Source organism: Astyanax mexicanus, chromosome 3 (assembly GCF_023375975.1).
Source record: "Astyanax mexicanus isolate ESR-SI-001 chromosome 3, AstMex3_surface, whole genome shotgun sequence".
Taxonomy (NCBI): domain Eukaryota; kingdom Metazoa; phylum Chordata; class Actinopteri; order Characiformes; family Acestrorhamphidae; genus Astyanax; species Astyanax mexicanus.
The window spans coordinates 43,687,008-43,699,581 of NC_064410.1; the positions used below are offsets into that span (position 1 = coordinate 43,687,008).

Genomic DNA, 12,574 nt, shown 5'->3' on the forward strand with positions numbered 1-12,574 from the left:
TACATGATGACCTAGTGTCACAAACTGCTTGATCTTTACTATTGTCAGTGTTGAGTTTTGTTAGTATCCTGTTGAACTGGTTTATGTGGCAACATCTCATGCTAAAAAAAAAGTACAAGGTAAGGAAAAAGCTTTATTAGACGTAAAAAACAACATTCACAAATGCGCTATCATTTATTTTAATTTATTAATGTTTTAAATTACAGCTGTGAACCTTTCAGTCAAAACTAAAGGCAAAAAATGTGTTACGATAAAATAAATAGGTTGTTTTGTTCACAAGGAACTACTATGCCCATAAATACCATTCAACCACAGTAAAAGAAGAATTCCACAGATTTTCAAAATTCCTGCTGAAATAACAACTTAAATTCTTTGAAAAATATGAATGTAGGCACACAACATATACACCATTAGAATACAAGCATTACTATCCACACTGAACAGCACAGTGGATCGTAATGATCACAGCCATTGGTACATGCTTAGAATTGTCCTTGTGAACAGGCAAGCAAATCAGTGAAGTGTTTCTTGGCTTCTGTAGGAGGACATGGAAAATAATCATATACAACAGCAGTTTCTGTGCTATGACTTTTGGCATACCATTGTTCATCACAGACAGTATAACAGAGTTATACGGTCTACACTGCGTGAGACATTGTTTCAAGGTGTTAATAAGTAACTTAACCAAATTTTGGTCCTAAATTTATGCTTTTAAAACAAAACATGTCGAGGTGGAGAGGTACATGCAGTGTTTTAAAGAAAAAAAATTAAATGTGTTCGATTTTCAGATTTAACCTTTTTTTTTATTTTGCATTTCATATCAAACCACTTTGTTTTCAGATTTTTTTTTTAATTTTGTGCAATTTCCTTTCAGAGGCATCAGGGAAGAGGTAGGCTAAACATCACCTATTGGTTTCCTTTAATTCAACCATTAAGAATATTTTCAGCTACACACTTGTACAAACTTACACACACACACAACAAAGACATGCACATACAAAAGCAAGCAGTGGCACTACTGTTGGTAGGCATCAAGTCAGAGTCCAGGCACTTTTCACCCTCCGGAATGCATTGCGACAGCAAAAAAGTGCTGTTAGCAGTGTGTTCATATTAAAGGTAAACCAGCGGACACGGGTTGCGTGTCCCGTCAGTCTGTAAACTGCTGGGGAATGCGTCCACTGCAGACTTGCGTAATTGACCTTCATTCCAGCAGGGCCTGAGTTTGGCCAGAGCAGCAGTGAGGCCTGTAATTAGATCCAGAAGCTGGCCCTGTTGAGCTGGGCCCGGTCAAAGCGGGCGGGGGACGGCCGGGCTGGGGCAGAGCGGGTGGAGCTGTACGGTCCGTGTGACGTGCGCAGCAGCTCATGCTGTTCTGGGGGTCGCTCCGGCAACCTCGCCTCTCCGTCGCCCTGGTAACGGTGAGGTGGGGGGGCATGGCAGGGGAGGACTAGGGGCTCAGCTGCTCGGAGGGTCTTCACCTGAAAAAAGTACAAACACACACACACAACCTTACAGTCCTGCTGCAGTATGAGTCATCCATCATGTCCACGTACGAACTTACACACACACACACATTTACACAGGAGGACCCACGGGTGAGTCATACATGTGCCAGAATCTACACTTTTCTTTCTCTTTCACAAACACACACTATAGGGGATAATGTGAGTCATCACATGTCACATGTTGCACCCTTTTTATATAAAGCAAGAGTGTAAATCTCTGATCTCATGCTTTAATGGCTTTGGGATTTTATTACAATAATGTACTAAACTGTGGTGAAAAAATTAGGACAACCCATGAAAATATGTAAATTAGATATATGAACATATATTTAAAACATATCCTTGCTGTCTAGTGAAAAACATATCTGCACATAACAGCAACTTACAGTAGAAAGAGAAACCCTTCCAAATTCTCAGTGGAAGTCAAAGTTAAGAGCTTATTTCAGATAATCTTCGAGAATTTCTATTGGTCCATCAAAAGTTTGAGATACAGTGTAAGGGACAGTTGGTGTTTAAATCATGTAGTAAAATAAAAATCGACAAAAATAGAGATTCTTGTTTTTTCACTGGACAGTGATGATATGGACATTTGAACAGGATTAAGAAATGGAGGGTAAATAAATACTTAAAAAGGAAGAAACTCATTGTAAACAGAACATAACATTCAATTTTCAAAAAAAGTTAGGATACTGCCCATTTATTACTACTTTAAATGACTAACATTTAGAGCTCTCTTAAGGATGAGTCTGGGAAGGGATTTAAAAAAAAAATCTCAGACTTTAAGTCTCAAGTCAAAATCCACCATTCTACGGTTTGCAAAATAATGTACAAATGTGTCAAAATATTTTACCACAGTTCCTAAACGTAGCTTTTGTAGCCATAGCTGAAGTCAGAAAGAGACTGTACAGTGTTTGATTAGGAGGTGTGTAAGCCATGCTGCCAAAAAAGCGTGATTTAAGTTTGCCGGAGAACACCTAGACAAGGACCAGGACTTTGGGAACAGTGTGCCTGAGACAGCTGAATGAATTATGCAGTTTTCTCACTGAACTGGGATGTCAGATTTACTACTCAGAATGTCTGGAGTGCTTAATCAAACCAACTTTAAAATCCAAAATGGCTTGGAACATGACATGAGCAGTAGTAAAATCAGTAGCATTACACAGTTTATTATCACTTCTGTCTATGCATAGGTCATTAAATCAGATGGACATTTTTGGTTTTAGAATAATAAACAGCTCTGGACCACTTCAGTTTCTCAATCAGTTTCTCTAATTTTGCTATTAATATGTTTATGTTTGAGTTAAAGGAACATTGTTGTTTTATTCTATAACCTGCAGACAACATTCCTCCCAAATTCCAAATAAAATTGTATTTGCATTGATTTGCAGAAAATGAGAAATGGCTGAAATAACAAAAAAGATGCAGAGCTTTCAGACCTCAAATAATACAAAGAAAACATGTTAATATTCATAAAGTTTTAAGAGTTCAGAAATCAATACTTGGTGGAATAACCCTGATTTTTATCACTGTTTTCATGCATCTTGGCATGTTCTCCTCCACCAGTCTTACACACTGCTTTTGGATAACTTTATGCCACTTCTAAAAGAAATGTGCATTAAGTGGTCTCTTATTTTTTTTCAGCGCTGTATAATTATCTGAAAGATTAAATAAAATGTTAACACGAGTGTGACCTCATTTCCAGCTCTGACATGTGACTTCTAAGGTTAATGGAATGCAAAATAATTTAAAAACATGTTTAGCATAAACCAAACACATAATTTATCCTTAATGCCAATATGTTTAAAATATATCCAAAAAATACAAAAGTTTTTTTTTTTTTTTTAAAGATAATAGCAGCACACACCGATCTGCGTTCATACTGTGGTACCGGTCTGCGGCGGATGAAGCTGATGCAGACAGCGAGGCAGCGGCCTGCAAACACCACCTCCACCACACTCATGAAGATCAACGGCACCCACAGGATCAGAGTGGTACTCTGAGAGAAACGAGAGAGAGAGAGACAGAAAGACAGACAGAGAGAGAGAGACAGAACTGCTTAGAGACATGACAGTTGGATGGAGCCTTGATGGAGAGTGGCCAATAATGTGCTGTCAAGCATTCCAGCTGTACTGCAACACTGTGACCAATCAGCTCTCCCCAGCCTGCCTGGTTATGAAGCCGTGGTCAGCGAGGAGGAGAGCACACCATCTCACACTAATCTCAAGAGCCTCTTCAAAAAAAAAAAAAAAAAAAAAACCTTTATGAGAGAAAAACACAGCAGCACACACAGCTCCCCCACTGCACTGAGCACATAATAAAACTACTGCCTTATGGGAGGTGAGAGAGAGAGAGAGAGAGAGAGAGAGAGAGAGAGAGAGAGAGAGAGAGACAGAGAACATAGACTGAAAAAATAAGTAAAAGATGACGGCAAAAACAGAAGGAAAGAAAAAAGAGAGAGAAAGGAAGATTAAAAAACGAGTAAACTGGGAGAGCATTACAAAACTGTAAAAGTGAGAAAGAGCAGAAAGATGGAAGAAAAATAAAAAGCGGGAACTAGATATAAGGAACTAGAAAGGGCAGGGAGAAAGAAAAGTGAGAGAAAGTGACAAAAATCAGGGAGAAAGAAATTGATGTAAAATGGAAAGAATAAAAGAGCATAGAAACTAAAAAGTAAGAGAGAAGGGAAGCAGAAAGAAAAAAGGTGAAAAATTAAAGGAAATAGAGCGAGTGAGTAATAGATCAAAAGCAATCTGAGACAGAAGAGGAGCAGATAGAGGGTGTGAGAGTAAGAAAGAGGGAGATAGATGAAAAGAAAGAGAGCATATGAGTGAGAGGGCTAGAAAGGGAACAGTTCACACATCTCCCAGTGTGTTCCACTGTTCTGCTGAGGGATCATCAACGGACACAACGAATCCCCGCAAACCACACAGGATTACATAACAGAGTTTTATCTGTGATATTAGCAGGCCTGATGGGGAGCGAGTGTGACGTCTGAGTGCTTAACAGTGGCTAACAGCTGTAACAGCAGCGAAAGCCAAGAACACATAACTACGGTAGCTCCGCCCACCTAAAAAAATAAATAAATACAGAGAGCATCAGGACACAAATCCCTCCAGTGTGAAATTGTACAACTCCACTGTGGCAGCTCACCTTTAAATTACAACCCGCTCACACACAATGCAGAAATCCAAACCATACAATACATCAGTTATTATATACAGAGTATATATTTCCATGTCAAACTGCCGAAGCTGCTCAGAACAGCTGTGAACTGAGATCTCCAGCTCTCAACATCACTGAATGTGTTTGGATGGTAAGAATTAGAAAATGCTTCAAAGTGAAAATTATATAGAAGCTATAATTAAGGTGGACTCACTAAATACTGAAATATCACGCATTATGTTGGTTGTCAAGGATGACATTTACACAGTATGGTTGGTGTTGCATATTGAATAGCAACACCGCCTTATAATGGTTTCATTCTATGGATGGGCAAACGCACCAATAAGTGTCTCTTGGCAAGACATGTACATTCACCTGTTGTTTTTTTTATTTAAAAACTGTTTAGAATGTATAGACAAAAATATTTTAATAACTAAATTCAGCTGTTTCATTTAATCCAAGTGCAAGATAAAGTGTGTTAAATTCAGCAACTTCCATTCAGTCTGCTTTTACTAACCTTACTGAAAAAATAGGTGTTTTTAAGAAGCTCACTGAATTCCATGGTGGTACTGTAATAGAGCTACAGTTGCAATAATTTAATTGGTTAATTTTTATTTTACGGTGGTTAATATTCTAGATAAAGTGTGAGTGGTATTTTTAAACAAGAAATTTAAAACCACAGCAACTCAGCCATAATGCTGATTGATATCCATATTAATGCATTCTGATTAACAAAACATTTTTTTATATTTTAACATGAGATGAATGTCAGTTATTCCTTACATTGTGTACAATATGTAATATTGTAATTAAAACTAGGCCAATAGAAATGCTCTAGAAAATTACTTAGGATAAAATAATGTGTTCTGTGTAATTTAACTCTGCTATCAGAGCATTACTAACAAGTCAGCTCCTCTTGATTACTCACATAAATACGGGTGGGGTCAAAGGGACACTCGTCTGTGATGCTGAAGTAGCTCATGCCATCTGGAAGGTTACACTGGAGGAGGAGGCCTTTGCTTCCATGAACGATGGCCCACACCAGGGCGAACAGCAGGCCAATGGCTGAGGCTGCAGCCAGCAGAACACCTACTGCACTCAGCACGCACAGAGACCATGTCTGGACAAACAGCACAGAGACTACATCTCAACACACAGGAAGCAATTTACTTGCCAAAAGCTTCACTCTGCACTCACATACATTTCACCACAAGAGGGAGGCAACATCATCAGAAACAGACACAAAGCTATAGGACCAGTTTCCTGCACAGGGAATTAAGCCTATTCCTGAGCTAAACCTCTCTTCACAAAGAAATGTATAGTCCTTATAGTCCTGAACTAGGCTTAACCCATGTTCAGGAAAAAGGTACAGAATATTTGGCAAAGTCTCAAAAATGTTTCTTTTTAAAAAAAAAACTAAGAAAAAGCATAGGACATAAGATAGGAGTGTATCAAGTACCCAAAGGCTGTACCTGATCTGCAAAGGGCCACATGAGGCTGCACCTGTACATTTAAAACATGCTGAAGCTCACCTGATTCCACTGCTTTAATCAGGTGGTCTCTGTCTTTAAATATTTAACATATGCTCCTGCCTTGTTGTGAATGTAAAAACCTGCACCCACAATTATCTTTTATGGGTAAGATTGCACACCCCTGAGCTTAAAATATTGTGCCCATACAATTAGCTTACCATAAACTGTAACTGTATAGCCCTATCCAGACAGGATTAGTTTCTCAGGGGGTTTTGGGGTAATTTTCTCTTTTATGGGGCGTCCTCTGTGATTTTATTCCCATCCGGAACGACCATGTGCGTGTTTTTCTTAGACGTCCTCTGAGAAAATTACAGGCTGAATCAACTACTGTTTTTCGCTGAACTCTGTATTCCTCAAGTAAATTTAATCCAGTCCGGACTCACATCTCTGAGTTTTGCTATTTGTACACTGACACACATCGTAATTACACTTTGGGCGGACGTTTCCACAGAGGTCTACATAAACACAACAGCGAGTGGAAAAGGAGGAGCTACTGAACGCAATGTTGTGACCAAGAAAGCCAAAAAACTCACTGGCTTTCCTGTTTTTTTCAATTGCAGTCTGGATGCAAGAGAGTTTTATCACTGAATAGAATTGTAAAATATTTTTTTACAGACGACCTCTGAGAAATGAATCCCGTCCGAGATAGGGCTTATGGCTAAAAATCTGGAAAAAAGGGGATAAGAGGACAAACTGACAAACAAAAGTCACTGTATTATGTACCCAATAAACTGGCATAATTTGGAGCCTAGAATGATATGAAAAATTATTACGTATTTATTAAGTTTTATTTGTATGCTCAAACACTTATAATATTTGTTTATAAATTTTAAAGTTTACTATCTGTCATTTCAAAGTGAACAAATTGCTCATTCATTTTTGTAACTGGCTGTACTGGAAATGACAGCAGTGAACAGGCATTAAGCCTACAGTTCACCCAGATAGGAGTGTTGTTCTAGGCCTAGAGTTCAGGCTGTTATTTCTGATGCACCTGAGAAGCCAGACAGAATGAGCAGAATGTGACTGGGGAGGAGTCATGGTGAGCTGGCAGAAAAGCCTGAAATCAAACTGGATCCTCTAGACAATTCACTAGGCAAGAGGACAATAAAAAAAAGTGTGTGAGAGGGAGAGGGAGAAAGGCAGAAAGAGATATGTTTCTCAATAAGTGAGATGAGAACTGCAGCTGCAAGTAATAAACTTACCAGTGCTTTCCTCTTCTCATTTTTAGAAAAGACTATAGCCAATATTCCAACAATTACTCCCTGCAGAGAGGAGAGAGAAATCAATCAGTAATAGTGGTGGGTGATATGACAAAACACTGATGATTAGGGGTGAGTGATATGGCACGATATTCTTCTTCCTCAGAGAGCGTTAATAAATATGGTTGTCTATAATGCTAATCAAGCTGCAGTCATAAGTTTACCCACTGCTGACACAGATGCGCAAATGTACACACACAGCTTGCCTAGCAGTACTGCCACTAGAGTAGGATTCTCTAGAACAGATTAACATGAACTTATTGTCACCATATCTAATGCTAGACGTAGGTAAGAGGGGTATAAACCTCAGCACTGAGATTAAAAGATTGTAAAACACGGATATCGAGCCCAAAACACAGTAAACAATAACCAATGGTTTAAATACTTTTGGGATGAGTTGGGGATGAGGTAGAATACCATGACCTTACTAATGCTTATTTCACTGTATTTTCTACAAACTTGTCAAGTTTTCTCTGGACTACAGACAAATATTATACTCTTGATTTCAGAGGAAACAATGAACAAGCAGGTTTCCCCAATTGTTTGTCCATATAGTGTTGATGCACAGTCATTTCTTTCTATTATATAAATAACTCTTTTCAGCATATTAGGTCATCCATGCTAAACCACATCAAATACAAAACGATTTAAATTAAATCAAAACAATTGCTAAGCATCAGTGAATGGCATTCATGCAGGCCATTCATTTTTTTTTCCTACCAGTGCATATTTTTGAATATTTCTATTAGATATAGCCCCTGTATATGTATTACATTATAAACATCATCATTCATTTCTGTAAGATAACAGTAATTTAGTATTAGTTAGAGATGAAATATGATGATGGAAGTGTCTAAACAGTTTGGCACATCTCACCTCAAGACCAGCTGCTAAAGCCAAGATGTTAGAGACGCTGTACTCCAGGGTCTGGGCACCGAGGCTGACATGCCTCAATACTGTTCCATGTACCAACGCACCCAGCAGGAAGTTCACATGGCCCACAAACACCAGACACAGGCCCACCTTCATTAAAGACTTGGGCTGCACCAGACTTGCACAGCATACCCCTATGAGAGACTCACACACAGACACAGACATTACCTCTTACATCAAAAGCCCAGGTCCAATTTAACACAATCAGCTTTAAAATGTACGTCTATTATATAAAAATAAACAAAATATATTATGTTTCTTTTCTTCAAAAAAATATGATTTTGGAGATGTTTTGTTCAATAGTGACAATATACTTATAAAATGCTTATTCAATTAATTGAAATATGTAAGCATAATAAAGCCCACTTAGATCAGTCCATCAATGTTTTTACAGAAAGGCCAAAGTGAAGCGGTCAAAGTGACCATGTTACTTGCCAAAGATTTTGTCACATAGCTACACGTGTGCACACAGATGCTGACTGACCAGAATGTGATTTTTCCCCTCCTCACGGTTTACCAGAATAACTATTTAGCTAATCCTACTTCTGTTTGGTCTACACTGCATGTTGATTTACTTTGGAACTAGAATAAATGTGATTTTACTGGTTTGCTGAGTCTAAGCCTTCACAAATCATATTTCAGAAAAAAACTGTAATTTGATAAAGGTTAAAAGCTGCCAAAACAGAAACACTAGAGTATGAGAAGTTAGAGCTGTATTCACTAAGCGTTTTAGAGAAGGATCTGTTTCAGACAGTAAGGTCACTGTAAAGAAGAGTGTAGCAACCTGATCCTTGATCTATGTCATTATACAGTTGTGGTCAAAAGTTTACATACACTTGTAAAAAAACATAATGTTATGGCTGTCTTGAGTTTTCAATAAGTTCTACAACTCTTATTTTTCTGTGATAGAGTGATCGGAACACATACATGTTTGTCACAAAAAACAGTCATAAAATTTGGTTCTTTCATAAATTTATTATGGGTCTGCTGAAAATGTCACCAAATCTGCTGGGTCAAAAATATACATACAGCAACATTAGTATTTGGTTACATGTCCCTTGGCCATTTTCACGGCAACTAGGCGCTTTTGGTAGCCATCCACAAGCTCCTGGCAAGCTTCAGGTCGAATGTTTGACCACTCTTCTTGACAGAATTGGTGCAGTTCAGCTAAATGTGATGGTTTTCTTGCATGAACCCATTTCTTTAGCACTGTCCACATGTTCTCAATGGGGTTTAAGTCAGGACTTTGGGAAGGCCATTCTAAAACCTTAATTCTAGCCTGGTTTAGCCATTCCTTTACCACTTTTGATGTGTGTTTTGGGTCATTGTCTTGTTGGAACACCCAACTGCGCCCAAGACCCAACCTTCGGGCTGATGGTTTTAAGTTTTCCTGCAGAATTTGGAGGTAATCCTCCTTCTTCATTATCCCATTTACTTTCTGCAAAGAACCAGTTCCACTGGCAGCAAAACATCCCCAGAGCATAATACTACCACCACCATGCTTGACAGTAGGCATGGTGTTCCTGGGATTAAAGGCCTCACCTTTTCTCCTCCAAACATATTGCTGGGTGTTGTGGCCAAACAGCTCAATTTTTGTTTCGTCTGACCAGAGAACTTTCCTCCAGAAGGTTTTATCTTTGTCCATGTGATCAGCAGCAAACTTCAGCCGAGTCTTAAGGTGCCTTTTCTGGAGCAAGGGCTTATTTCTTGCACGGCAGCCTCTCAGTCCATGGCGATGTAAAACACGCTTGACTGTGGAGACTGACACCTGTGTTCCATCAGCTTCCAAATCCTTGCAGACCTGCTTCTTGGTGATTCTTGGTTGACTCTTGACCATCCTGACCAATCTCCTCTCGGCAGCATGTGATAGCTTGCGTTTTCTTCCTGATCGTGGCAGTGACACAACTGTTCCATGCACTTTATACTTGTGTATAATTGTCTGCACAGTTGCTCTTGGGACCTGTAGCTGCTTTGAAATGGCTCCAAGTGACTTCCCTGACTTGTTCAAGTCAATAATTCGCTTTTTCAGATCCACACTGAGTTCCTTTGACTTTCCCATTGTAGCTTTTGTAGCTGAGTCTAATCACTGGGTCAAATGAGCCCTATTTAAATGGGCTCATGAGAAGTCAACAGCTGTAGTCAATCAGAATCACTTACAAGAAGTGAAGAGGCCATGACATGAAGCTAATTTGATTGACACAACTCGCTACATCACCAAAATTGACAAATTTTGTTGCTGTATGTATATTTTTGACCCAGCAGATTTGGTGACATTTTCAGCAGACCCATAATAAATGTATGAAAGAACCAAATTTTATGACTGTTTTTTGTGACAAACATGTATGTGTTCCGATCACTCTATCACAGAAAAATAAGAGTTGTAGAACTTATTGAAAACTCAAGACAGCCATAACATTATGTTTTTTTACAAGTGTATGTAAACTTTTGACCACAACTGTAGATATGGGCTCTGGTTGTCTGGCCTAGCTTAAAGGAGAAATCTAGTGTGAGGTGGACTTGGGGTGTATGAGGGGTAATGATAAGTTCCAACTTTTGTCAAATGAAAACCTCCATTTGCCCACCAGCATCCCAAAATACAGCATTTTTATCCAATGCTCCAAACAGGCTTACAATGCATGCTGCCCAGAGAACTACCTCAAGGTACTCAAGGTATAAAGCACTTTTAAAGTTCTCAGTGCATTATTTTAAATGTCAGGACCCTCAGAATTTTACTAATGAAGTGTGGAGCTACTTTGAGCTTGTTAATGGTGTGAACGTAACGATTTCTTTGCATAAGCAACACTATGCCCCTATCCATAGTATTGTAAGTTTGTTGGCACCTTCGTCCAAAAGTGCTGTATTTCGAAATGCTGGGGGTAAATTAAAAGTTTATACTCGTTATCATGCTTCACTAAACCCCAAGTCCATTTCACACCAGATTTCTCTAAGTAAAACATTTAATTAAAACGTACAGAGGGTAAAGTGAAGTTGTCTTTCACCAAATAACAGAAGAGAAACATGCCTGTGAGTTTTGAGTCTAAAGCCAGGCCTTAACAGCCAATACTTTACACTGATCCTAGTATTGATCTTATACACAGTGGTCAGGGTAAAGGCTACATCAGAAATGTCACCCCCATTAATCATTACACATTGGATACACACTCTGGTATTACAGGCTCAACAGATTTCACTTCTGAGAACAGAACAGCCTTTGGGACTGTTAATTACAGCGTTTGCTCAGAAAGCTACTTATGAAACCCATTAAGAGTCATTTCGCAAAATGACAAAACCTCAAGTGTGAAAAAAACAGCATTCATTATGGCCATTATCTGAATACCATTCAGCACCTAACCAGGGATGAAAATAATTGAAATAAGGTAAGCCAAGCAGTATAAAGAGAGTGGGTCAACAAGCTCTTAATGATACAGAATGCATTATAAAAGTATTAGCTCAAAAAACTCCCTTTTTGGAGAACTTTAAAGAAGAATACTAACCAAATGCCCACTGCAGCAGCACCTGTGACTAAATCACACTGCTACTTAATTCCAGTTACACCCATAACCACATCACTCCTCCTGCGTGCTGCTTAAAAAACAGTGCCTTTATGAGCAGTACACACCTTTCTGCAGACACTCACCTGAGTTACCCATCTTCACCTGCGTCTTAAACAGCAGTCAGGTCATTTCACAGCCTGTGAAGTTATAACCAAATGTCCAAACGACGAGAGAGAGACTCAGACACCAACACAAACCTCCACATGGCTCCTTTTCCAGTCCACATTCAGCAGACAATATGCAGACAGATATATCACTAATAGAGCGCAGAGTCTCACAGGTAGACTCGGGTTCAGAGACAGGGACTCGCTCTATGAACTCTAGCTCTATGTGATCGTGAGTGAGGACGTCACCACACAGGCCACGCCCCCCGCAGGGTTTCTTCACAGGTAAGTGAAGACTACTACTGATTCAGGATCAGTAAAAAGGCTCATATTAAAACACGGTGACATATTCACATATTCTTTGTTCAACTTTTTTTTTTAATGAAACAGCCTCAGGATACTGATATAAATACATTATAACAATAATAATATAAACAGCTTTTCTGAGGTAATATCACGTGTTCTCCCGCAGGTGGAGAAATAAGACTTTTTAAACGCTAAGGCGTGTGCCGTTCCACCTTAAAT

General features: G+C 39.0%; 1 protein-coding gene across 3 annotated transcripts; it reads right to left on the reverse strand.

Annotated features, from left to right (window-relative positions):
- Window positions 1-113: 113 nt before the first annotated feature.
- On the reverse strand, window positions 114-12,175 carry tmem54b (transmembrane protein 54b). Of its 3 annotated transcripts, none has more exons than XM_007249328.4 (6): window positions 12,029-12,175; window positions 8,335-8,525; window positions 7,402-7,461; window positions 5,596-5,787; window positions 3,370-3,501; window positions 114-1,478 (listed from the first exon to the last, which is right to left on the reverse strand). In XM_007249328.4, exons 1-6 carry the CDS (start codon window positions 12,039-12,041, stop codon window positions 1,251-1,253), a joined length of 816 nt encoding a protein of 271 aa, XP_007249390.3. In that variant the 5' UTR covers window positions 12,042-12,175; the 3' UTR covers window positions 114-1,250. The 3 variants fall into 3 exon arrangements, with proteins under 3 accessions (XP_007249390.3, XP_049331316.1, XP_007249389.3); XM_049475359.1 differs by having other exon boundaries at window positions 8,335-8,535; XM_007249327.4 differs by lacking the exon at window positions 12,029-12,175 and having other exon boundaries at window positions 8,335-9,212.
- Window positions 12,176-12,574: the final 399 nt, after the last annotated feature.

Bases quoted from the DNA above. Each gene is read 5' to 3' on its own strand.
- tmem54b (XM_007249327.4), bottom strand. From the start codon at position 8,556: ATGTCTGTGTCTGTGTGTGAGTCTCTCATAGGGGTATGCTGTGCAAGT. The intron at 7,462-8,334 runs GTGAGATGTGCC...TCCTCTCTGCAG, and splicing joins CTTTAGCAGCTGGTCTTGAG to GGAGTAATTGTTGGAATATT. The intron at 5,788-7,401 runs GTAAGTTTATTA...CTGTTTGTCCAG, and splicing joins ATGAGAAGAGGAAAGCACTG to ACATGGTCTCTGTGCGTGCT.